At 41.3% G+C, this 26,421-nt stretch overlaps 1 protein-coding gene across 7 annotated transcripts in view; it reads left to right on the top strand.

Moving 5' to 3' along the window:
• The window catches only part of ADGRB3 (adhesion G protein-coupled receptor B3), a 1,417,427-nt gene that overhangs the window by 818,312 nt on the left and 572,694 nt on the right, over positions 1-26,421 (top strand). For all 7 annotated transcript variants that reach the window (XM_077289969.1, XM_077289967.1, XM_077289968.1 and 4 more), the window contains 2 exons: positions 17,328-17,522; positions 21,198-21,266. In XM_077289969.1, the coding sequence (XP_077146084.1) occupies positions 17,328-17,522; positions 21,198-21,266 (264 nt within the window). The remainder of the gene's footprint in view (positions 1-17,327; positions 17,523-21,197; positions 21,267-26,421) is intronic.

Raw genomic sequence — 26,421 nt, 5'->3', positions numbered from 1 at the left:
AGAGCTAGTCATGCAGTGGCTTGGTCGAGCGGTGGTTACTGCAGGTTGTAGGCTTGTCGGAGATGTGGGTCTTCAAGTTCTTTTTGAAGGTTTTGATGGTAGGTGAGAATCTAATATGTTGTGGTAGAGAGTTTCAGAGTAGGGGCGATGCGTGGGACAAATCGTTTATGTGATTGTGGGATGAGGAGATAAGAGGGGAGTAGAGAAGGAGATCTTGTGAGGATTGGAGGTTGTGTGCAGGTAAGTACTGGGAGACAAGGTCTCAGATGTATGGTGGAGATAGACTGTGGATGGCTTTTAATGTCATGGTTAGGGTTTGGAACTGGAGTCTTTTAGTAATGGGGAGCCCGTGCATAGATTGAACGAGGGGAAAGGCCAGGGAATAGCGGGGGGACAGGTGGATTAGTCAGGCAGCAGAGTTTAGAATAGATTGGAGGGGTGCGAGAGTGTTAGAGGGGAGGCCACAGAGCAGGAGATTGCAGTAGTCAAGGCGAGAGATGATGAGCGCATGGACTAGGGTTTTTGCAGATTCTTGGTTGAGGAATGTAGGAATCCTTGAATAATTTTTGAGTTGAAGTCGGAAGGAAATGGAAAGGGTTTGTATATGTGGTTTGAAAGAGAGATCAGTGTCAAGGATAACCCCGAGGCAAAGAGATTCTGGGACTGGGAGAGTGGGCAGGCATTTACTTTAATGGATAGGTCAGTGTTGTGAATTCTGCTTTTGGGCTCCCTCCGGTGGTTGTAGTTGGTAATGCAGTTGCCCCTGAGTTGCAGTCCTGGTCAGGTGTATCTGCTGATTGCAGTTCTGACTGGGGTATTTAGGCGTGCAGGATTCATTAGTCCTTGCCAGTTGTCAATTGTTGTTGGGAGGTGTTGGACCTCTGCTTGGTTCCTCCTGCCTTTCTTCCAAATCAGCAAAGATAAGTGTCTGTTTTTTTTTTTCCTGTGGCACACATGCTATGTGCTTCACAATTCAGTGCTATTCTTTGTGTTTTCTTGTCCAGCTTAGATTGTGTCAGTATTTTCTCAGTCTTGTTGGATTCTCTGGAGTGGCAGATATACATTCCATGTCTTTAGTTAGATTGTGGAACTTTTTGTATTATCTGCTGTGGATATTTTTGGAAGGGTTTTAATACTGACCGCCTAGTAATCTGTCCTATCCTTTCCTATTTAGCTAGAGTGGCCTCTTTTGCTAAATCCTGTTTTCTACCTGCGTGTGTCTATTCTTCTCCTACTCACAGTCATTATTCGTGGGGAGCTGCCTATCCTTTGGGGGTCTGCTCTGAGGCAAGGTAGCATTCCTATTTCCATCTATAGGGGTATTTAGTCCTCCGGCTGTGTCGAGGTGTCTAGGGTATGTTAGGCACACCCCACGGCTACTTCTAGTTGCGGTGTTAGTTCAGGATTTGCGGTCAGTACAGGTTCCACCGACTCCAGAGAAAGTTTCATGCGGCTCCAAGGTCACCAGATCATAACAGTACAACTGGCCAATAATGAGTTAAATGCATCTCAGAAGAAGGGAAGAAAGGTGTTGAGCCATTTTTTTTTCTGTAGTCTGTTTTGTCTTTTCTTCTCTCTTTATTTATGGGTGGCTGAGGAGTCTTGTGCCAGCATGGATGTTCAGGAATTAGCTTCTCGTGTAGACCAGCTTGCTGCTAGGGTACAGGGTATTTCTGATTATATTGTTCAGACTCCTGCTTTAGAGCCGAAGATTCCTACTCCTGATTTGTTTTTTGGTGATAGGTCCAAATTTTTGGGTTTTAAAAACAATTGTAAACTGTTTTTCGCTCTGAGACCGCGATCCTCCGGTGATTCCATTCAGCAGGTTAAAATTGTCATCTCCCTGCTGCGTGGCGATCCACAGGATTGGGCATTTTCCCTGGAATCTGGGAATCCGGCCTTGTTTAATGTAGATTCCTTTTTTCAGGCTTTAGGATTATTATATGATGAACCGAATTCTGTGGATCAAGCTGAGAAAACCTTGTTGGCCCTGTCTCAGGGTCAAGAGGCGGCAGAATTGTATTGTCAGAAATTTAGAAAATGGTCTGTGTTGACTAAATGGAATGATGATGCTTTGGCGGCAATTTTCAGAAAGGGTCTTTCTGAATCCGTTAAAGATGTTATGGTGGGGTTTCCCACGCCTTCCGGTCTGAGTGATTCTATGTCTTTGGCCATTCAGATTGATCGGCGCTTGCGGGAGCATCAAACTGTGCACGCTGTGGCGTCGTCCTTAGAGCAAAGTCATTGTGGCGACGCTTCTCATGTCATTTCAGTCTGCCCTAAGCGGACAAAAAGGATCGTTAGTTCATTTACTATCAGTACTGTACAACCTAAATTTCTGTTATCGGTGTCCTTGATCTGCTCATTGTCATCATTTTCTGTCATGTCATTTGTGGATTCAACCCACATCCGTGAAGAGCCTTCAGAAATTTTTGGGTTTTGCTAATTTTTATCGCCGTTTCATTGCTAACTTCTCCAGCGTGGTTAAACCCTTGACTGATTTGACGAAAAAAAGGCGCTGATGTGGCGAATTGGTCCTCTGCGGCTTTCTCTGCCTTTCAGGAGCTTAAACGCCGATTTACTTCTGCTCCGGTGTTGCGCCAACCAGATGTTTCTCTTCTGTTTCAGGTTGAGATTGATGCTTCTGAGATTGGGGCAGGGGCCGTTTTGTCTCAGAGGGATTCTGTTGGTTCTTTGATGAAACCGTGTGCCTTCTTCTCCCGCAAGTTTTCGCCTGCTGAACGCAATTATGATGTCGGCAATCGGGAGTTGTTGGCTATGAAGTGGGCGTTTGAGGAGTGGCGACATTGGCTTGAGGGATCTAAGCACCGTATTGTGGTCCTGACCGATCATAAGAATTTGATTTACCTCGAGTCTGCCAAACGGCTGAGCCCTAGACAGGCTCGATGGTCCTTGTTTTTTTCCCGTTTTGATTTTGTGGTTTCGTATCTTCCGGGTTCTAAGAATATTAAGGCTGATGCCCTTTCTAGGAGTTTTTTGCCTGATTCTCCTGAGGTCCTTGAACCGGTCGGCATTCTGAAAGAAGGGGTGGTCCTTTCTGCCATTTCCCCTGATTTACGGCGGGTTCTTCAGGAATTTCAGGCTGATAGACCTGACCGCTGTCCTGTGGGGAAATTGTTTGTTCCTGACAGATGGACTAGTAGAGTGATTTCTGAGGTTCACTGTTCTGTGTTGGCTGGTCATCCTGGTAATTTTGGTACCAGAGATTTGGTTGGTAGGTCCTTTTGGTGGCCTTCGTTGTCGCGTGATGTGCGTTCTTTTGTGCAGTCCTGTGGGACTTGTGCGCGGGCCAAGCCTTGTTGTTCCCGTGCTAGTGGGTTACTTTTGCCATTGCCAGTCCCTGAGAGGCCCTGGACGCATATTTCTATGGATTTTATTTCTGATCTTCTGGTTTCCCAGAGGATGTCGGTTATCTGGGTTGTTTGTGACCGGTTTTCTAAGATGGTCCATTTGGTGCCTTTGCCTAAAGTGCCTTCCTCTTCAGAGTTGGTTCCGTTGTTTTTTCAGCATGTGGTTTGTTTGCATGGTATTCCGGAGAATATTGTGTCCGACAGAGGTTCCCAGTTTGTTTCTAGGTTTTGGCGGGCCTTTTGTGCTGGGCTGGGCATTGATTTGTCTTTTTCTTCTGCATTTCATCCTCAGACAAATGGCCAGACCGAGCGAACTAATCAGACTTTGGAGACTTATTTGAGATGCTTTGTGTCTGCCGATCAGGATGATTGGGTGGCCTTTTTGCCATTGGCCGAGTTTGCCCTTAATAATCGGGCTAGTTCGGCTACTTTGGTTTCGCCTTTTTTCTGTAATTTTGGTTTTCATCCTCGTTTTTCTTCTGGGCAGGTTGAGCCTTCTGACTGTCCTGGTGTGGATTCTGTGGTTGACAGGTTGCAGCAGATTTGGGCTCATGTGGTGGACAATTTGGTGTTGTCTCAGGAGGAGGCTCAACGTTTTGCTAACCGTCGTCGGTGTGTTGGTTCCCGGCTTCGGGTTGGGGATTTGGTTTGGTTGTCTTCCCGTCATGTTCCTATGAAGGTCTCTTCCCCTAAGTTTAAGCCTCGGTTTACTGGTCCTTATAGGATTTCTGAGATTATTAATCCGGTGTCTTTTTGATTGGCGCTTCCGGCCTCTTTTGCTATACATAATGTCTTCCATAGATCTTTAATGCGGAAATATGTGGTGCCCGTTGTTCCCTCTGTTGATCCTCTGGCCCCTGTTTTGGTTGATGGGGAGTTGGAGTATGTGGTTGAGAAGATTTTGGATTCTCGTTTTTCGAGGCGGAGGCTTCAGTACCTTGTCAAATGGAAGGGTTATGGCCAGGAGGATAATTCTTGGGTTTTTGCTTCTGATGTCCATGCTGCTGATTTGGTTCATGCTTTTCATCTGGCTCATCTTGATCGGCCTGGGGGCTCTGGTGAGGGTTCGGTGACCCCTCCTCAAGGGGGGGTACTGTTGTGAATTGTGCTTTTAGGCTCTCTCCGGTGGTTGTAGATGGTAATGCAGTTGCCCCTGAGTTGCAGTCCTGGTCAGGTGTATCTGCTGATTGCAGTTCTGACTGGGGTATTTAGGTGTGCAGGATTCATTAGTCCTTGCCAGTTGTCAATTGTTGTTGGGAGGTGTTGGATGTTGTGAATTTGGATTCTGGGCTCCCCCGGTGGCTACTGGTGGAATTGAACTTGTGACATCATCTTCCCTGTTCACCTGTTCTGATTAGATCTGGGTGTCGCTATATAACCTGGCTTCTCTGTTAGATGCTTGCCGGTCAACAATGTTATCAGAAGCCTCTCTGTGCTTGTTCCTGCTCCCAGACATCTACTAGATAAGTTGGACATTCGTCCATGTTTTGTTTTTGTATTTTGGTTCCAGTTCACAGCTGCAGTTTCGTTACTGTGTCTGGAAAGCTCTTGTTGATCAGGAATTGCCACTCTGGTATTATGAGTTAATGCCAGAGTCCTAAAGTAATTTCTGGATGTGTTTTGTTAGGGTTTTCTACTGACCATGAAAGTATGCTTTCTGTCTTCTGCTATCTAGAAAGCGGACCTCAAATTTGCTAAAACTATTTTCCTGCTGCGTTTGTTGTTTCATCTCATATCACCGCCAATATATGTGGGGGGCTTCTGTCTCCTTTTTGGGCATTTCTCTAGAGGTGAGTCAGGTCTTATATTTCCCTCTGCTAGCATTATTTAGTTCTCCGGCCGGCGCTGGGCATATAGGGATAAAAAGTAGGACATGCTACCTGGCTACTTCTAGATGATGCGGTAGGTTTAGTTCATGGTCAGTACAGTTACATCTTCCAAGAGCTTGTTCCTATTGAGGCTTATGCTAGTTCTCTGGCCATGGAGATCATGACAGTTTGACCGGCCCACTAAAGGGTTAAAATCCTTGGCTGAGAAAGGAGAGAAATAAGAAGTCTGCTGAAAATTTTTTTTTTTTTTTTTTTTTTCTCTAGTAGTTAGTGTGCTCTTAATTGGATCACTTGCCAGTCTGTCTATGCTGCAGTCTTTCTTTTTTTTCTCTCTCCTTCTAATCTTTGAATGGCTCTATGTTCACCTGTCTATAATGGATCTACAGAGTGTAACTGCAGGTTTGAATAATCTCGCCACGAAAGTACAAAGTTTGCAAGATTTTGTTGTTCATGCTCCGGTATCAGAGCCGAGAATTCCTTTGCCGGAATTCTTCTCAGGGAATAGATCTAGCTTTCAGAATTTTAGAAATAATTGTAAGTTATTTTTGTCCCTGAAATCTCGTTCTGCTGGAGACCCTGCACAGCAGGTTGGGATTGTGATTTCCTTGCTCCGCGGCGACCCTCAAGATTGGGCTTTTGCATTGGCACCAGGGGATCCTGCGTTGCGCAATGTGGATGCGTTTTTTCTGGCCTTGGGCTTGCTTTATGAGGAACCTCATTTGGAACTTCAGGCAGAAAAAACTTTGATGTCCCTATCGCAGGGGCAAGATGAAGCTGAAATTTACTGCCAAAGATTCCGTAAATGGTCTGTGCTTACTCAGTGGAATGAGTGTGCCTTGGCGGCTACTTTCAGAGAGGGTCTTTCTGATGCCATTAAGGATGTTATGGTGGGGTTCCCTGTGCCTGCAAGTCTGAATGAGTCCATGACAATGGCCATTCAGATCGATAGGCGTCTGCGGGAGCGCAAACCAGTGCACCATCTGGCGGTGTCCACTGAGAAGACGCCAGAAAACATGCAGTGTGATAGAATTCTGTCCAGAAGCGAGCGGCAGAATTTTAGACGGAAAAATGGGTTGTGTTTCTATTGTGGGGATTCTACTCATGTTATATCAGCATGCTCTAAGCGTACTAAAAAGCTTGATAAATCCGTTCCCATTGGCACTTTACAGTCTAAATTTATTTTGTCTGTGACCCTGATTTGCTCTTTGTCATCTATTACTACGGACGCCTATATCGACTCTGGCGCCGCTTTGAGTCTTATGGATTGGTCCTTTGCCAATCGTTGTGGGTATGATTTAGAGCCTTTGGAGACTCTTATTCCTCTGAAGGGGATTGACTCCACCCCATTGGCTAATAATAAACCACAATACTGGACACAAGTGACTATGTGTATTAATCCGGATCACCAGGAGACTATTCGTTTTCTGGTGCTGTATAATCTACATGATGATTTGGTGCTAGGATTGCCATGGCTGCAGTCTCACAACCCAGTCCTTGACTGGAGAGCTATGTCTGTGTTGAGCTGGGGATGTAAGGGGACTCATGGGGACGTACCTTTGGTGTCCATTTCATCATCTATTCCCTCTGAAATCCCTGAGTTCCTGTCTGATTATCGTGACGTCTTTGAAGAACCCAAGCTGGGTTCGCTACCTTCGCACCGTGAGTGCGATTGTGCTATAGATTTAATTCCGGGTAGTAAATACCCAAAGGGTCGTTTATTTAATCTGTCTGTGCCTGAACATACTGCTATGCGAGAATATATAAAGGAGTCCTTGGAAAAGGGACATATTCGTCCATCGTCATCTCCCTTAGGAGCCGGTTTTTTCTTTGTGTCAAAAAAAGACGGCTCTTTGAGACCATGTATTGATTATCGGCTTTTGAATAAAATCACGGTTAAATATCAATACCCATTGCCGTTGCTGACTGATTTGTTTGCTCGCATAAAGGGGGCCAAGTGGTTCTCTAAGATTGATCTCCGTGGGGCGTATAATTTGGTGCGGATCAGGCAGGGGGATGAGTGGAAAACCGCATTTAATACGCCCGAGGGCCACTTTGAGTATTTGGTGATGCCTTTTGGTCTTTCTAATGCCCCTTCAGTCTTCCAGTCCTTTATGCATGATATTTTCCGCGATTTTTTGGATAAATTTATGATAGTGTATCTGGATGATATTCTGATTTTTTCGGATGATTGGGACTCTCATGTCCGGCAAGTTAAGAGGGTTTTTCAGGTTTTGCGGTCTAATTCTCTGTGTGTCAAGGGTTCTAAGTGCGTTTTTGGGGTTCAGAGAATTTCCTTTTTGGGATATATTTTTTCTCCCTCTTCCATTGAGATGGATCCTGTCAAGGTTCAAGCTATTTGTGATTGGACGCAGCCCTCTTCTCTTAAAAGTCTTCAGAAATTTTTGGGCTTTGCCAACTTTTATCGTCGATTTATTTCTGGTTTTTCGGATGTCGTTAAGCCATTGACCGATTTGACTAGACAGGGTGCTGATGTTGCTAATTGGTCCCCTGATGCTGTGGAGGCCTTTCAGGAGCTTAAGCGCCGTTTTTCTTCTGCCCCTGTGTTGCGTCAGCCTGATGTGACTCTTCCTTTTCAGGTTGAGGTCGACGCTTCTGAGATCGGGGCTGGGGCAGTGTTGTCGCAGAAAAGTTCTGACTGCGCCGTGATGAGGCCTTGTGCCTTCTTTTCCCGTAAATTTTCGCCCGCTGAGCGGAATTATGATGTTGGGAATCGGGAGCTTTTGGCCATGAAGTGGGCGTTTGAGGAGTGGCGCCATTGGCTCGAGGGGGCCAGACATCAGGTGGTGGTATTGACTGACCACAAAAATTTGATCTATCTTGAGACCGCCAGGCGCCTGAATCCTAGACAGGCGCGCTGGTCATTATTTTTCTCTCGGTTTAATTTTGTGGTATCGTACCTACCGGGTTCTAAGAATGTTAAGGCGGATGCCCTTTCTAGGAGTTTTGAGCCTGATTCACCCGGCAACTCTGACCCCACAGGTATTCTTAAGGAGGGAGTTATCTTGTCAGCCGTTTCTCCAGATCTGCGGCGGGCCTTGCAGGAGTTTCAGGCGGATAGACCGGATCGTTGTCCGCCTGATAGGTTGTTTGTTCCTGATGATTGGACCAGTAGAGTCATCTCTGAGGTACATTCTTCTGCATTGGCAGGTCATCCTGGAATTTTTGGTACCAGGGATTTGGTGGCAAGATCCTTCTGGTGGCCTTCCCTGTCACGAGATGTGCGAGGCTTTGTGCAGTCTTGTGACGTTTGTGCTCGGGCCAAGCCTTGTTGTTCTCGGGCTAGTGGATTATTGTTGCCCTTGCCTATTCCTAAGAGGCCTTGGACACACATCTCGATGGATTTTATTTCAGATCTGCCTGTTTCTCAGAAGATGTCTGTCATCTGGGTGGTGTGTGACCGTTTTTCTAAGATGGTCCATTTGGTTCCCCTGCCCAAATTGCCTTCTTCTTCCGAGTTGGTGCCCCTGTTTTTTCAAAATGTTGTTCGTTTGCATGGTATTCCTGAGAATATCGTTTCTGACAGAGGAACCCAATTTGTGTCTAGATTTTGGCGGGCATTCTGTGCTAGGATGGGCATAGATTTGTCTTTTTCGTCTGCTTTTCACCCTCAGACTAATGGCCAGACCGAGCGGACTAATCAGACCCTGGAGACATATCTGAGGTGTTTTGTGTCTGCTGACCAGGATGATTGGGTTGCTTTTTTGCCATTGGCGGAGTTCGCCCTCAATAATCGGGCCAGCTCTGCCACTTTGGTGTCCCCGTTTTTCTGTAATTCGGGGTTCCACCCTCGATTTTCCTCCGGTCAGATGGAATCCTCGGATTGTCCTGGAGTGGATGCGGTGGTGGAGAGATTGCATCATATCTGGGGGCAGGTGATGGACAATTTAAAGTTGTCCCAGGAGAAGACTCAGCTTTTTGCCAACCGTCACCGTCGTGTTGGTCCTCGGCTTTGTGTTGGAGATTTGGTGTGGTTGTCTTCTCGTTTTGTCCCTATGAGGGTCTCATCTCCTAAGTTTAAGCCTCGGTTCATCGGTCCGTATAAAATATTGGAGATTCTTAACCCTGTTTCCTTCCGTTTGGACCTCCCTGCATCCTTTTCTATTCATAACGTTTTTCATCGGTCGTTATTGCGCAGGTATGAGGCACCGGTTGTGCCTTCCGTTGAGCCTCCTGCTCCGGTGTTGGTTGAGGGTGAGTTGGAGTACGTTGTGGAAAAAATCCTAGACTCCCGTGTTTCCAGACGGAGACTCCAGTATCTGGTCAAGTGGAAGGGATACGGCCAGGAGGATAATTCTTGGGTCACTGCATCTGATGTTCATGCCTCTGATCTGGTTCGTGCCTTTCATAGGGCCCATCCTGATCGCCCTGGTGGTTCTGGTGAGGGTTCGGTGCCCCCTCCTTGAGGGGGGGGTACTGTTGTGAATTTGGATTCTGGGCTCCCCCGGTGGCTACTGGTGGAATTGAACTTGTGACATCATCTTCCCTGTTCACCTGTTCTGATTAGATCTGGGTGTCGCTATATAACCTGGCTTCTCTGTTAGATGCTTGCCGGTCAACAATGTTATCAGAAGCCTCTCTGTGCTTGTTCCTGCTCCCAGACATCTACTAGATAAGTTGGACATTCGTCCATGTTTTGTTTTTGTATTTTGGTTCCAGTTCACAGCTGCAGTTTCGTTACTGTGTCTGGAAAGCTCTTGTTGATCAGGAATTGCCACTCTGGTATTATGAGTTAATGCCAGAGTCCTAAAGTAATTTCTGGATGTGTTTTGTTAGGGTTTTCTACTGACCATGAAAGTATGCTTTCTGTCTTCTGCTATCTAGAAAGCGGACCTCAAATTTGCTAAAACTATTTTCCTGCTGCGTTTGTTGTTTCATCTCATATCACCGCCAATATATGTGGGGGGCTTCTGTCTCCTTTTTGGGCATTTCTCTAGAGGTGAGTCAGGTCTTATATTTCCCTCTGCTAGCATTATTTAGTTCTCCGGCCGGCGCTGGGCATATAGGGATAAAAAGTAGGACATGCTACCTGGCTACTTCTAGATGATGCGGTAGGTTTAGTTCATGGTCAGTACAGTTACATCTTCCAAGAGCTTGTTCCTATTGAGGCTTATGCTAGTTCTCTGGCCATGGAGATCATGACAGTTGGACCTCTGCTTGGTTCCTCCTGCCTTTCTTCCAAATCAGCAAAGATAAGTGTCTGGGTTTTTTTCCTGTGGCACACATGCTATGTGCTTCACAATTCAGTGCTATTCTTTGTGTTTTCTTGTCCAGCTTAGATTGTGTCAGTATTTTCTCAGTCTTGTTGGATTCTCTGGAGTGGCAGATATACATTCCATGTCTTTAGTTAGATTGTGGAACTTTTTGTATTATCTGCTGTGGATATTTTTGGAAGGGTTTTAATACTGACCGCCTAGTAATCTGTCCTATCCTTTCCTATTTAGCTAGAGTGGCCTCTTTTGCTAAATCCTGTTTTCTACCTGCGTGTGTCTATTCTTCTCCTACTCACAGTCATTATTCGTGGGGGGCTGCCTATCCTTTGGGGGTCTGCTCTGAGGCAAGATAGCATTCCTATTTCCATCTATAGGGGTATTTAGTCCTCCGGCTGTGTTGAGGTGTCTAGGGTATGTTAGGCACACCCCATGGCTACTTCTAGTTGCGGTGTTAGTTCAGGATTTGCGGTCAGTGCAGGTTCCACCGACTCCAGAGAAAGTTTCATGCGGCTCCAAGGTCACCAGATCATAACAGGTCAGTTGGGGGGATTGAGTGAGATGGGGAAAGAAGATGAGTTCTGCTTTATCCATATAAAATTTTAGAAATTTAGCGGAGAAGTAGGATGAAATAGCTGACAGACATTGTGGGATTCTGGTTAGTAGGGTGGTGATAGGGCCCTAGGACTGAACTTTGCGGGCCTCCTACAGATAGGGGGCGTGGTGAGGAGGTGGTGTGCGAGTGGGAGATGCTGAATGTCTGGTCTGTTAGGTATGACGCGATCCAAGATAGGGCCAATCTTTGATGCCAAGATATGAGAGGGTCTGTGGTAATAGGGAATGGTCCACTGTGTCAAAGGCAGAGGACAGGTCGAGGGTGAGGAGGACAGAGTAGTGTCGCTTGGCCTTGGCGGTTAATAGGTCATTGATGACCTTGGTTAGGGCAGTTTCAGTGGAATGGTGTGGCCCGGAAACCAGATTGTAAGCTGTCGAAGACGGAGCTAGAAGAGAGGCGGGTGGACCATTCAAGATGGATGTGTTGTTCCAGTAGTTTTGAGACATAGTGGAGAAGTGATATGGGGCGATAGCTAGATGCAGAGGATGGGACAAGGGAGGGATTTTTGAGAATAGGTGTGATTGAGGCATGTTTAAAGCTTGAGGGGAAAACAGCAGTTGTTAGGGATAGGTTGAAGAGATGGGTTAGGGTTGAGATGAAGACTGTAGTGAGGTTTGGGATGAAGTGGGATGGGACTCGATCATGTACATAAGTGATGAGTTGTGATCTTGAGAGTAGAGTGGAGAGTTTATCGTCTGTAATAGTGAAGTTGGTTTTGGAGATGGCGGGCGGAAGGAGGAAGGGCTCTGGGGGTTGTCGACCAAAATTGTCTCTGATGTTATCTATTTTCTTCTTGAAAAATGAGGCAAAGTCTTCAGCTCAGATGAGGGGAGAGGGAGGCGGTGCTGGGGGGCGGAGGAGAGAATTGAAGGTGTTGAATAGCAGTTTAGGGTTGTGAGACAGGGAGGATATGAGAGATGAGAAATAGGTTTGTTTAGCTGTGGCAAGTGTGGCCTTGAAAGTAGTGAGGGACTAATTGAATGCGATGAAGTCCTCATTGGAGTGGGATTTTTTCATCCCCGCTCAGCAACCCTGGAAGCCCATCTCAGTTCTTTGGTCAGGCTGGTGTGCCAGGGCTGTCTATTGATTTTGTGAGCTTTGGTATGTGTGAAAGGGGCAACCGATTCCAGAGCTGCAGCTATTGTGGTGTTATATAAAGTGGAGGCGGCATCCGCATTGTGTAAGGAACTTTTGTCAGTAATAGGGAGAAGGGATTCAGACAGTTAGTGTAGATTGAGATTTTTAAGATTTCTGCGAGGGTGTGCGTGTTTGTGGAGTGAGGATTATGGACCTGGAGAGGGAAGAGAATGTAAGTAGGTTGTGGTCAGAAAGAGGAAGAGGTGAGTTAGAGAGGTTGGGTAGGGAGTAGAGGCGGATGAAGATGATGTCCAGTGTGTGGCCATCTTTGTGAGTGGCTGAAGAAGACCATTGAGTGAGGCCGAAGGAAGAAGTGAGAGATATAACCTTAGTTGCAGCTGAGAGGGAAGTGTCAATGGAGATGTTGAAGTTACCCATGATGATAGTGAGGATGTCAGCGGAGAGGAAATGAAGTAGCCAGATGGTGAAGTGGTCGAAGAAGGTGGTGGCTGGCCCTGGGGGAAGGTAAATGACAGCCAGTTGTAGGTTAGAGGGGGAGTAGATGCGCACAGAGTGCACCTCAAAGGAAGGGAGGGTAACAGAGGGTGGCAGTGGGATCGGGGTGAAGGAGCAGTTATCTGACAGGAGAAAGCCAACTACTCCACCATGCTTGCTGCTGGGGTGGGGGGGTGGGAAAAGTGGAATCCACCATACGAGAGTGCAGCAGGAGAGGCAGTGTCAGAGGGGGTTAGCCAGATTTCGGTGATGGCGAGGAAGGAAAGTTTGTGAGTAATGAAAAGATCATGGATATAGGAAAGTTTGTTGCAGACAGAGCGAGCGTTCCACAGAGCTCCTGCTAGTGGGACTGGGGAAGCGGGGGCTGGGTGAATGGGTATAAGGTTGGAGAGGTTAAAGAAAATTGTGATAGAGCGTGGATGGGAGGTAGAAATGACTGTGGGAATGTGGTGAGGAGGACCAGGATTTGGAGCAATATCACCGGCAGTGAGGAGAAGCTGGTAGATATACTTAACTTATCAGTATGAGTCTTTCTTCCTTCTGCTATGACATACCCCATCTCTCTGACCGCTGTATTTGCCGATGAAAATAGTCTGGTCTTTACCATCTGGGGCATGTCTCTGTGCAGAACAGCTTCTCCTCCATTGCTTGTCTTTGTCAGCTGTACATGTCTGACATCTATTGAAGGGAAAGTCCAAGCATGTATTATCCCTGCAAAACTACAGGGGTGTGATGATGGATAACCCAGTCATGCCATCACCACCATAATGCATGCTAACTCATAAAGGACAATGCAACAACTAGCCATCAGCATTTCTCTGACCCAAGGCATAGTCCCCATAATGACTAGCTTTGATATCAAGGCTAGAGTTGACCAAATTTGTTTGGATTTGGTTGCCGAATCTGAATTTGCCATATTCGGGCCACGTTTGAACCCTATTTGTGCCGAATGTATGTTTGATGATCGGTTCTGAACATATTCGGTAATTTCTACTCCCATTGACTCTAATGACGTTTGGCTGTATTCGACGAATATTGCAAAACAATATTCGATGCCAATCGTATTCGGAACCCAATCCAAACAAATTTGCTCAATTCTAATCAAGACCAATTTGCAACTCTCAAGTGGCGTATCATGTGTTCATGTAACACATTTGATGTAAATCTGTCATATCAGATACATGGTACTATATCATAACCAAAAATTTCTGAACAAATTTAACTGAAAGAAAATGATGCTACCTAAGCAAAAACATTTAATGGAGTCACGCAGCAGCACACATAACATTTTTTAACATGACATAACATTATAATGGTGCCCGTTGTATGGCATAGCTTATAGCAATAGAATGGCAATTGCATTGAAATAAGCTCTGCAATCGAGTATTTCCAGCACAAGAGGGTCAACAGTAATCTGTTGCATCGCATGGCATATTAAAGTCCAGAAGATAACTGTGGGTCCATATAATACTATTGTGGATTATTGGTTAATCCACTTATTTGTATGAAAGAAAAAACTGTAGTAATTTTACAGTAAAACCTTCTTTTAAAACTTATTTTTATAATAGCAGTGATTGTAAGAAAATTAGTCATTTACATTCACAAAATGAATGACAGTTGGAAGATGGCATTCCAGGAAATATTTTTTCAAAGGATGCATTTTCTTTTAACTCTCTATTAACACAATTTATACATCAGTCTTAAAAAACACTCCACATTATCAGGAGAATATATTAGGGGACAATTACCCTGCTGTTGGTATTATTACAGTTTTCTTATATTTTTTTTCCAGAGCGATTTCATATTTTAGTGTAATTAGAACACATTTTGGGGTGTAAGTTTGGTAAGTTTGACAATTCAACCTTGTAATAGATTTACCCCAGATTTTTGTCAACTACCTGTAGTGAGTATGACAACTGACCCTGGGGAAATCTTGAAAAGAAAACTAAGAATCACTAGAATATCACCTCACTGTTGACCTTTACAATATCAATCTATATATCTTCTAAATTACTTCTTTGAGGTCTTCCATGCTTGCAATCAGATTAGATTTTCACTGCTTTCTTTGCATGTACAGTTGTGAAGGTTTTTAGTAATACAGTGTATTTTCACCTATTCTGTATTATTATTATTATTTTTATTATATTTCAAATATGGACTATAATTAATAATGATGAGGATGATTATTTGTTTCACTTATTTTTTTGGTGACTCATAGCTTGTTCTAATTCTAGAGATAAAGTATAATAATTCATGTTTTTATTGTTTCTATTAAAATGCTTAGCCAAATATACATGTCATCATTTACTAATTTAATATTACCAGAGCAATTCCAATGCTCTCATTTGTATAACACCATCTCGCTGTTTACTAAAGTCTAAATCACCGACTTGATGATTCCCCTGGTCACTGATGGAGGGTATTGTGACAAGACCTGTTCATCAGCAATGTCTATTGACTAACACCTTGCACTCCACTGCACATTGGTTTAGTTTTTAAAGCCATGTGCAATGTTAATATTGGTACTCCTGTTAGAACATGGCCACTTTTGGAAGATTCAGCTACAAACTCAATCCAACACTATCAGTGATTCGGAGTGGAAAAAATAAAGATTTCAATATACAAATGGGAACATTGGCATAGTTCTGCTGAAAACAAGTTTTTAAGTGGAAGACCATTGTGCAGTCATCTCATGTGTTTAGGGTAACTATTAAAGAGAATCTGTGATGAGTTTTGTCATACATCAACTAAAACTATCACATCATTCAGCACCTGGACTGCATTCCATAAATTGTATACATCCCCCTTACTCCCCTTATATAGCCCCCAAAACTTTTTGAAGTTCTCCCACATTGTATGTTAATCCTGTCCGGCCTAATGGGTGTCCTTTCTGCGCTCCCTATTCCTCTTCCCAGCTGCTGCTCCTCATCCTCCTGGCTTGATTGATGTCATCCACATTGCCAGGCGAAATCCTACATCTGCATAGAGAAATCACTCTGCTCATGCCTGCACATTATGGTTTGCAATACTGCGGGTAGAGCTGAAGACATAACTGCACATGCGCGCAGTAGGCAAAAGCATAGTGTGCAGGCATGAGGTGAGATTTCTCTGCCAGGCATAAGATTTCACCTTGCAACATGGATGATACAGGAGGAATCATCGACATCATTCAAGGCAGGATGACAGTGATCAGAAGCCAGGAGGAGGGATAGAGAACACAGACTGGACCTCATCCAACCAGACCAACAGAATTAGCATACAGCGTGGGAAAACTTTGACCAGTTTTTGTGAGGTTATACAGGGGAGTCAGGGGGATTATAGGTACATTTATGGATGGCAGCAGAGGTGCTGAATAAGGTGATAGTTTTAGTTGATATGTGACAAAACTGGTGACTGGTTTCCTTTAACCATACTAATGATCAAGCTTTGTCTTATATATTATTATACATAGATGTGCCAAAATGCACGTGCACTGCGTATAAATGAATTTATTATCTTGAGTATACATTTGAACAATTTGATAAAAACCTACAAGAAGCAAAATAAACATAAACCCTGCTGTAACTAAATAAGTAAAAAGCAAAAGTGCATGTATACCAACTTAAACCAAGCTCAATTTTTGTGTTTTTTCTTTGTATTTTTGAATTCTGTGCAAGTCACAATGTGGCATCCCTCCCTTGAGCTGGAAATTGCATTTAAAACCTTCCCTAGGCTGGTGTCAACAGGTTGGGGCCTGATCCTTTTGTCTGCCCTTATTCACACATTGAGGTCAACTCTGACACATGGTAATATTAGACAGTGCAGGACCGTCCTGATCAGAGTCACCTTGTCGACGGTTGGGATGGCTTTTATGCTATTTTTGATCAAAAACAGTATTACTAAGAACCCTGTGTTATTTAAATGCACTTTTTCTTTTTAATTATTTAGTTACAGCAGGGTTTATGTTTATTTTGTTTCTTGTAGGTTTTGTATGCTTTATGGCCAAAGTGAACATGCGTTTATTTGCTCCATGTATACCGACTTAAACTAAGCTCAATTTTTGTGTTTTTTTTATTTGAACAACTTTGCATGATTGATTAATCATTGATCATATGATCTGATACTTTACTATAACCTTACCTTCATATTTCTGCCTGTGTGTTTTGTATTTTCCTGGTGCACATATATTTGAATAGAATTTTTTTTATATCTCGAATAAACAATATATATTTTACTCTTTTGACGTATGGTACATTATTTGTAGGGTTTGCGTTTTTTTAAACTTTAAATAGCAAAAATAATTTATGAGAGGATTGCATAAATAGTGAATAGTCATTATGGAGCAGACAACGAAGGCCAAAATTTATAACAACTTGTATTTTTCAATCTTCTGTAAACTGGAGCTATTATAATCTCTCGCCTTTGTTTGAAAATAATTTCTAAGAATGCAGACTGCTCACTCACGTGGGGCAAGTGTTAGCAAACTGATTTTCACTGTAGTCCTGGAGATCAGAAAAAGGACTTTTTCTAACAATGATGCTAGAGAAAAAAACACATACGGTATGTTGTACACAGTGGCAGGTTTTATAAGATTTGTAGAAATAAGACAGATGGAGCAATGTTACCAAACATTGTACTATATGTTATGTACTGGTTTTCAATCTTGCAAGTGTCATATTTTAAATATATGCCATCTATTTGATCGATATAGATTAAAGAACATCTTGCCAAGGGACAAAGAATGTTGGCAGGGGAAGGAATGTCTCAGGTGACTAAAACACTGCTTGATTTAACTCAGAGGAAGCATTTTTATGCTGGGGATCTTCTGATCTCAGTGGAAATCCTTAGAAATGTCACAGACACTTTCAAAAGAGCGAGCTACATCCCTGCATCTGATGGAGTACAGGTAAGACATGAAGCAATCATTTCCTGCTTGATAAACAGTGAAATATGTTTTCTTGTATAATATTGGTTATTTTCTACTTATTTCTGAAAAAAGGATGTAGTTGATTGAGCTTTAATTAGCAAATAATGGACATAAAAGGTACCAAAACCCTTTTCTGTTATTGCTTGTTTCTATTTCACCTTTAACTGGAAAGCCTCCATTTTTATCCGCCACATTGACATATTGACTATTTCATGTGGTAGCTCGGTACCTAATACCTTCAAGGTCATGGCATTATAAAAGTGCTACATAACTGGAATAAAAGTATTATTCTCTGAAGAAATATTTTTGTTCTTCATTTTTTTAGTTGATTGAACTCGTAAGAATTATCCTCATAAAGAAATAGAGACCCACAATTTTACAGATGATGAATTATGAATATTAGCGCATGTGGATGTCAGAGTGGATAATCCCTTACTCTGGAACCATTTCTTTTAGCCTGGACAAAGCAATGCCCTGGGGATTCAACTGAGCTATTTGTTACTAGGTTGACTATTAATTTCATTAAGCATCATACATTACTTTATTTCTTCTGAAGTGGTCAAATCAAGAGAAATGTGAGGCCAGCTATACTGTTGTGTTATCTAAAAATGCCCATACATTTTAGGTACATTTCAGCAAGATCTAAGAATATTCTTATTCCCTTAATCATTCTGCACGGTCCATATCATGTGTATGGAGGCCTCACGATTCTTACCTGATAGTTGATGCCTAGGAATAGAAGGATCCCGCCTGGTAAATTCAAAAGGCCTTTATGTTAGATTGGCATCGGGATAGGTCACTTCCAGAGGAGACTGACACCAGCTCTCTCATAGAGAACTAAGAAATATTTCACCAAGTCAACCGTTCTTGTGTATCAGGGCGTTAGGAAACATCAGTGTTGGCTCAAAAGTTTTCTATTGTCCATAGGGGCCTTTAAATCCAAAACATGGATATAGATATATTGAAATAAGAAAAGCTTTCATAAAGACTACCTGCCTTTCAAGGATGGAAAGGTGTGGAAGAACTATAGATGGCATTACACAGAGCTCTATCATTGTCAGTAATGCCAGTTTTCCCTTAAAATATAACATTTAAAGCCTGATCTTCATGTACAAATTTGAATGTTATTCAATGTTCTTTCTTAATCGGCAGCAGCTGTGAGACCTTTAAGAGTGTCTTACTCAGCGTGCAACAGATGCTTTGCTGTTCTTTGAAATTTTCAGTATTCCACATGTACAAAAATGTTAAAGGCGTTATCGAGGGAAAAGTAATCTAAATGCATGATGAAACATAAGATTGCATTCTGCTCTTGAAAACAATGTCTTTCTGAAGGGAATACTAAAAAGCAAGGTCTTGTGCTGTAGTGTCAAACAAAAAAGTTCACATAATGCCAACATTTAGATTCATGTACAATTCTCATGTTAACACATTGATAAGTCAATAAAATGCAATATACTAAATTGTCATTCCATGTCAGAACACTTCAGGTTACATTATATTAGTTGGTAAATGATGTGTCTACCTTTCAGTCTCATTACATTTTCCACATGGCTAAATGTCAACTTTATACCATGCATTATAGGAGCACTTTAAATTAAATAATATTATTATAAAAATAATAGTGCTAACATATTCCACAAATTTCACATAAAAATATTTAGCAATTTATTAGGTGTCATATTTTTTATATTTATTATGGTAATATGAATTAAAGGGACCATTTACTATTTGCTTTCTAGGATATTCATTTTTAGAATAGAAATCAGTTTTTCTAATATTCTCATCATGGAAACAGGCACCCACAAGTAATAGTGAAAATTCTATTATATTTTACAGTCCTTCAAAACATGCCTCTAAGTATAATGACTAGAAATGATCAAATCAATTTGAAGCCAACTGAATTGGTTACAATGTTTTGTAGTTCAATTTACTTAAATCAATATGGCAGCTGGTCGGCCACCAATTTTTGGGATAATTTTAGAGCCGTGAAGTGTACAAAATGTAAAAAAAAAACTTATCATCACCTCACCCATCATTTGTACTCTCAATGCAGCTCCCAGCCCGATCCTCCATCAACTCCCTTTCTTCAGGTCCTGTCTTCTCTTCTCTAGTCATTGATGAATCTGACACTGATATCACTTGATATCATAACATTGACGTCCTGCACACGTCTTAACATGACACCTATTAGCAACAGGACATCAACTAACGACATGATATGTCTTGTTCCCTTCAACTTCATGACATCTTGTGAGGTCTTGTCAGCATTGAACATCCCAAAGAGTGAAGACCTAAGAGAAGAAGAGCTGAAGGGAAAGATCAGTAGATGATTATTTGGAGAGCTTATACATTATAATGGAATGCCAGTGTATAATAAAAGCTCTTTCCATCGGAAAATAGCAATTTAATTCAACAAAGGGTCAGCAATTTATTTGAGTGGCCACCATAGAGGAAATATATAAATAGCTGTGGTTTCCTTTATGATAACAAATAGGTCAGCTTCTATTTTTCTTCGTGGGACAACTTTTCTTGTCCCTTTTTAAATTACGTGATTTGAAAAGTGGCACATTTTAGCATATATTTTGTCACAAGTCCTTGTTTGCAATAGTTTATGCCAAGAATTTGTAAACTGCCTAGTAAATGTTGGGTACTTAATTATCCTTAAAAATAGCATGTCAGTATTGAAGAGTTAATACCAATACTCATCAAAAACATGTCCGCATACACTTGAATGGTACTCAGAAAAATGTGGATAGAAATTTAAAATAAATTGTTGAAACTAAGAAAGAAATTAAGGTACAAACCCTTGCATGAAAAGACCGAGCAGGCGCTTCTTGACTTGGGACCAGAAAGAAGCCCCTGATCAGTGTGAAACGACTGAAGTATTCTACGTGCTAGCACTCTTTAATTTTACAATTTTGGAATAAAGTCTACTGAATTTTTATGCATGGGTGCCACAATTTCATTCTTCTTTTCTACAGTACTAAAAAGGTATGTCATCATTACACAGTATGGACAGAGTACAGTAAGAAATTAAGATCTACTACGCTTTTAGTCAAGACATAGGCATGTTTGCAAGAGCAATGAGCCTGCCAAGATAAGAAACATGAATATGAAATTGAAGTGGCTAGGAGATGTCATTATTTCAGCTCATGATGGGAGCAATCTACACCAAACATACCAAAGCAACACACATAATCAAAAAGCTAGACCAGTTTAACAAGTTCCTTTTTAATGCTACAGATTCTGCAGTGTCACTTTGAGATTCAGTAATAAGTGATAATTATGATAGATATTGACAGGAATGCAGATACTGTATTAAAAATAACAATAAAAAATAAAGTATAAAAAACAATCTTATAAATTTAGTGTTGTCATAATTGTATTGACCTGAAGAAACATATTGCCAAGCTATTTTTACTGAACAATGAACACCATAAAAACAAATCCCCAAAACAATGGCAGGAATTGCATTTTTAACCCCCAGAAGTCAAATGTAAACTCTGGGAAATATGTACAGTAAATGACCTCTGCTGAAAGGTTTATAGATGTCATGTATTGTGCAGATATTTCTATTAAATATGTTAGTCATATTTAGTCTGATTGTGTATAATTGCCTATCACTTTTAGCATAATGACATATATTTTTTTCAGAACTTCTTTCAAATAGTTAGCAACCTCCTGGATGAAGAGAACAAAGAAAAGTGGGAAGATGCACAACAGGTAAGACAAGTATAATGATTTAATTGACTTGAATTATTCTGCCCTTCTTTTCATTTGTTTTACATTGTGTAAGATCTACAAAAGAAAAGTGGCAAACACTTTGAATTCATTGAAATATGTTGTTTTATTTTCATGATGAGGCTATGGAAATCATTATTCAAATACTACATACTTGTATTATTAGACTTTTTTGTATGTATTGCCAATGTAAAACAATAGTGTTCCTCTTGGATATCAAAATGATGATCTAATTTTAGCATTAGCCATTAAAGTGATTGTCCAAACCCCAGGGACCTCCTCTAATAAGGAGAACCCAGAGGACACTTTAACATTGATGCAGACAAATTAGTGCACATATGAATGTGATTTTGCCTGGTTTTGGATGCCCTTCTTGTGAACAAGGCTGAGAAAGCATCAGGATCAGTCACACCCATTTGTACTCCGCTATGGCTGGATAAACAATAAATGAAGCTAATCAGAAAAAAAGGGACATCATCTAATTTTTACTACGTACTACAGTCATAAAATCTTTACATTTCATAAGCATTAAGCCCAAAGAAATTACCACCCACAGATAAAAAAAGATAAAAATAAAATGTAATATGTAACGTATGACAGGTTATACAGTATATACTAATTCTGAAGTAGCTTTATCAGTACTGTGGAGTCCAAAAATAAGGTGCGTCTTCAAAATCACTAGTTTATGTATGATAGTATGTATGTTTATATCACATTATAAAATACAAATATATAATACAGTTACAAAGTATTGCCAAAGAAAAACAATATTACATAATGTTGCTGTGCAAAACCCAAGATTCACATTGCCAATAATAACACTAGAAAGGGACAGGTAATACTTACAGATAATTTTGACATACTACCATCACATAGTGTCTAAATAATACTGATACACTGTGATGGAAAACACTATATAATGCTAATATTACAATTATAAAATGACCATAATAGTAGCTACTGGCTCTACATAGGAGCTATGTAGCCCCTAAAAATGATAATAGTACAGTTAAATGCAGAGTAATATATATTTCTCTGTGCAACCCAAATAGCCATGAACACTTCATGAATATTATGTGCAATTTGTCACACAAGCATCTTTAGCTCCTCACTTTTTCAATATATGCTCTCCGCCAAATCACCACTCTCTAAGAAAACTTTTCATCCGTAGTGCCCCAAATAGCAATAATGCCATTCATTCATACTCTTTGTGTGTCACATAAGTGCAAATAGTGCAGCATTAAGTGCCTCCCCACACAGTAAGAATGCCTCCTTTAGGTCTCAACTTAGCAATAATGCCCTATTTATGCCCCAATACAAAATAATTACCACTTCTTTGCATCAAACATAGAAATTCTCCCCTTTTATTTTGTGACTACCCCATAATATAGATTTTTCTTTTACATGTCCCCGATACAGTAAAAAACATTGTAATTGAGCTCCAATCAGTAAAATGTCTCTTTCTGTCTCTTATACAATTATGTTGCCTTTGCGTCCCTACAGTGCAAATGTTTCCTATAGTGCCCCCTTACAGTAAAAGTGCCAATTTAGAGGTTTGCAACACAAGTAGTGCCTTCTTTCTTTCGCTGACAAGAAAAAACATAGGTCCAAGAAAAATAAAGTTGATCAGCACATCAAAAAAAATAGGTAAAATCTTAAAATGTTATTCCATATATGTTACACAAATAAAATCCACATGTTGACAGAGAAAACACTTTTATGTGTTTCTGGCACTATGTGCACTCTTGGACATGTGTGTCCTGTGATGTCGCTCAAGATAAATAGTATAACAACCACAAAAAAACTGGCCTCTGTCCTCACTGACCAGCCCGCTACATAGTCTGGGATCTTCTTTCTGACATTTCTCCTGCTGCATTATACTCTTCGTCCATCTTTGCACAACATGGCATCTGGGGCCTACTCAGTTCTGGATGCACTGACGTCAAACAAAAACTATGAGTATCATGTGCACCGGGAAATATCAGGCAGAAGAGGTCAGACCTATGTGCAGTGGGCAGCAGAAGCAATGGGACAGGTTCGCAGCGAGGTAACTATTACTTTTTAACTCTCTCGGTCCTCCACAATTCTGAATAATGGCTGCCTATTTGTTGCCATTTGGCTGAATTGCAAAAATTTCAGATTCAGAAGAGTCTGATGTTTTAGTAAAAATTTGAGAATTCACTTCTTTCTAAATAAATTCTCTTACTTATAATGTTTACACACAACTTTAAATAGATGCAAATCAATTTTGAATCTTTACATAATTGGAAGCCACAAATTTACCAGAGGAGGTAATCTTTTGCATTATTTCCTGCCTAACGCCACTCCCATGGAGTTGATTCACATCTGTACAGTATTGCTACACCACTGTTATCACCAGTGCTGAACAGATGTTAATCTAGACCACAAGGAAGACACTAGGGTGAGGATAAGTAATCTTACTGAGAATTAGCCAGGCCTTGACACACTTGCAACCTCATTTACAAAAAAGATTTAATTGATCTTCTCAATTATGGAATATCCATGTGCAGTCAGGGATGCATGTTTCATCTTGACTTTTACAACTTAGCTACCAATGTAGTTAGTTTAATAAATAAGCTCAGTCCTATATAGAATGGATGCACTGAGTCTGTCACATTAGGGAGAATGTTTTGTTTGTCCTCACTGTTATATTGTGTATTTTCATTTTGTAGCAAACTGATGAAGGTCTTGACAGACCGAAACGTTTATGATGTGACTACTGTATGTATTGCACATTAAAATTCTTCACTGCATTCAAGAGAGTGTGCCCGGTCTTTTATATCATATTAGGGAGAAGGAAGTCCCAATTCATTATAGCTTTTTTTTAGCATAAACCATGTTTCCCCGAAAATAAGCCCTAGTGTTATTTACAATATTTTTATAGTAGGCTTGAAATGTAATCCCTACTCCAAAAATTAGCCTTAGTTACAGTCAGAGCCGGCGTTAAGGGGCCATGAAAAAATGGGTAATTTCCCAGTGCCTCCATTCTCTTAGGGGCCTTAAGTATTTCTATTCTGAAGTTAAGACTGCTAATGGATATTTGGTTACATCACAGTCATGTGATCATGATGTCACCAGAGGTCCATTAACTGATGGAATCTAGAAGAACGTGGCTGGTATGTACCGTTTCTGCAGTGTGTGTATATACATGTGTATGTATGTGTATTGTGTGTATATACAGTACAGACCAAAAGTTTGGACACACCTTCTCATTTAAAGATTTTTCTGTATTTTCATGACTATGAAAATTGTACATTCACACTGAAGGCATTAAAACTATGAATTAACACATGTGGAATTATATACTGAACAAAAAAGTGTGAAACAACTGAAATTATGTCTTATATTCTAGGTTCTTCAAAGTAGCCATCTTTTGCTTTGATGACTGCTTTGCACACTCTTGGCATTCTCTTGATGAGCTTTAAGAGGTAGTCACCGGGAATGGTCTTCCAACAATCTTGAAGGAGTTCCCAGAGATGCTAAGCACTTGTTGGCCCTTTTGCCTTCACTCTGCGGTCCAGCTCACCCCAAACCATCTCGATTGGGTTCAAGTCTGGTGACTGTGGAGGCCAGGGCATCTGGCGTAGCACCCCATCATTCTCCTTCTTGGTCAAATGGCCCTTACACAGCCTGGAGGTGTGTTTGGGGTCATTGTCCTGTTGAAAAATAAATGATGGTCCAACTAAATGCAAACCGGATGGAATAGCATGCCGCTGCAAGATGCTGTGGTAGCCATGCAGGTTCAGTATGCCTTCAATTTTGAATAAATCCCCAATAGTGTCACCAGCAAAGCTCCCCCACACCATCACACCTCCTCCCTGCTTCACGGTGGGAACCAGGCATGTAGAGTCCATCAGTTCACCTTTTCTGTGTTGCACAAAGACACGGTGGTTAGAACCAAGGACCTCAAATTTGTACTCATCAGACCAAAGCACAGATTTCCACTGGTCTAATGTCCATTCCTTGTGTTCTTTACCCAAACAAGTCTCTTCTGCTTGTTGCCTGTCCTTAGCAGTAGTTTCCTAGCAGCTATTTTACCATGAAGGCCTGCTGCACAAAGTCTCCTCTTAACAGTTGTTGTAGAGATGTGTCTGCTGCTAGAACTCTGTGTGGCATTGACCTGGTCTCTAATCTAAGCTGCTCTTAACCTGCGATTTCTGAGGCTGGTGACTCGGATAAACTTATCCTCAGAAGCAGAGGTAACTCTTGGTCTTCCTTTCATGGGGTGGTCCTCATGTGAGCCAGTTTCTTTGTAGCGCTTGATGGTTTTTGCCACTGCACTTGGGGACACTTTCAAAGTTTTCCCAATTTTTCAGACTGACTGACCTTCATTTCTTAAAGTAATGAAGGCCACTCGTTTTTCTTTACTTATCTGCTTTTTTTCTTGCCATAATACAAATTCTAACAGTCTATTCAGTAGGACAATCAGCTGTGTATCCACCAGACTTCTGTGCAACACAACTGATGATCCCAACCCCATTCATAAGGCAAGAAATCCCACACCTGTGAAGTGAAAACCATTCCCGGTGACTACCTCTTAAAGCTCATCAAGAGAATGCCAAGAGTGTGCAAAGCAGTCATCAAAGCAAAAGGTGGCTACTTTGAAGAACCTGGAATATAAAACATAATGTCAGTTGTTTCACACTTTTTTGTTAAGTATATAATTCCACATGTGTTAATTCATAGTTTTGATGCCTTCAGTGTGAATGTACAATTCTCATAGTCATGAAAATACAGAAAAATCTTTAAATGAGAAGGTGTGTCCAAACTTTTGGTTTGTACTGTATATACATGTGTATGTACAGTGTGCGTGTGTGTGTGTGTGATGATATAATTATATTTGAATAAATGTTGATTTTTTTGTTCAAGAATAAATGCATTGTTGTTCATGGAAATAAGAAATGAGATATCCTCAGAAAATAATCCCTATCCCTTCTTTTGGAGCAAAAAATAATATGAGACCCTGTCGTATTTTTGGGGAAACATGGTATATGACATATGGCAGGTACGGTCCAAATTTAAAGACCCTATCATTGTAAATTATAATTTAATATTCAAACTAAGTGAAATGACAGTGAAATTATATAATAGACAGATAAATTATTTCAGATAAAAT

This window comes from Ranitomeya variabilis, chromosome 2 (genome assembly GCF_051348905.1).
Source record: "Ranitomeya variabilis isolate aRanVar5 chromosome 2, aRanVar5.hap1, whole genome shotgun sequence".
Classification (NCBI taxonomy): Eukaryota; Metazoa; Chordata; class Amphibia; order Anura; family Dendrobatidae; genus Ranitomeya; species Ranitomeya variabilis.
This window is presented reverse-complemented; position numbering and strand designations above follow the sequence as displayed.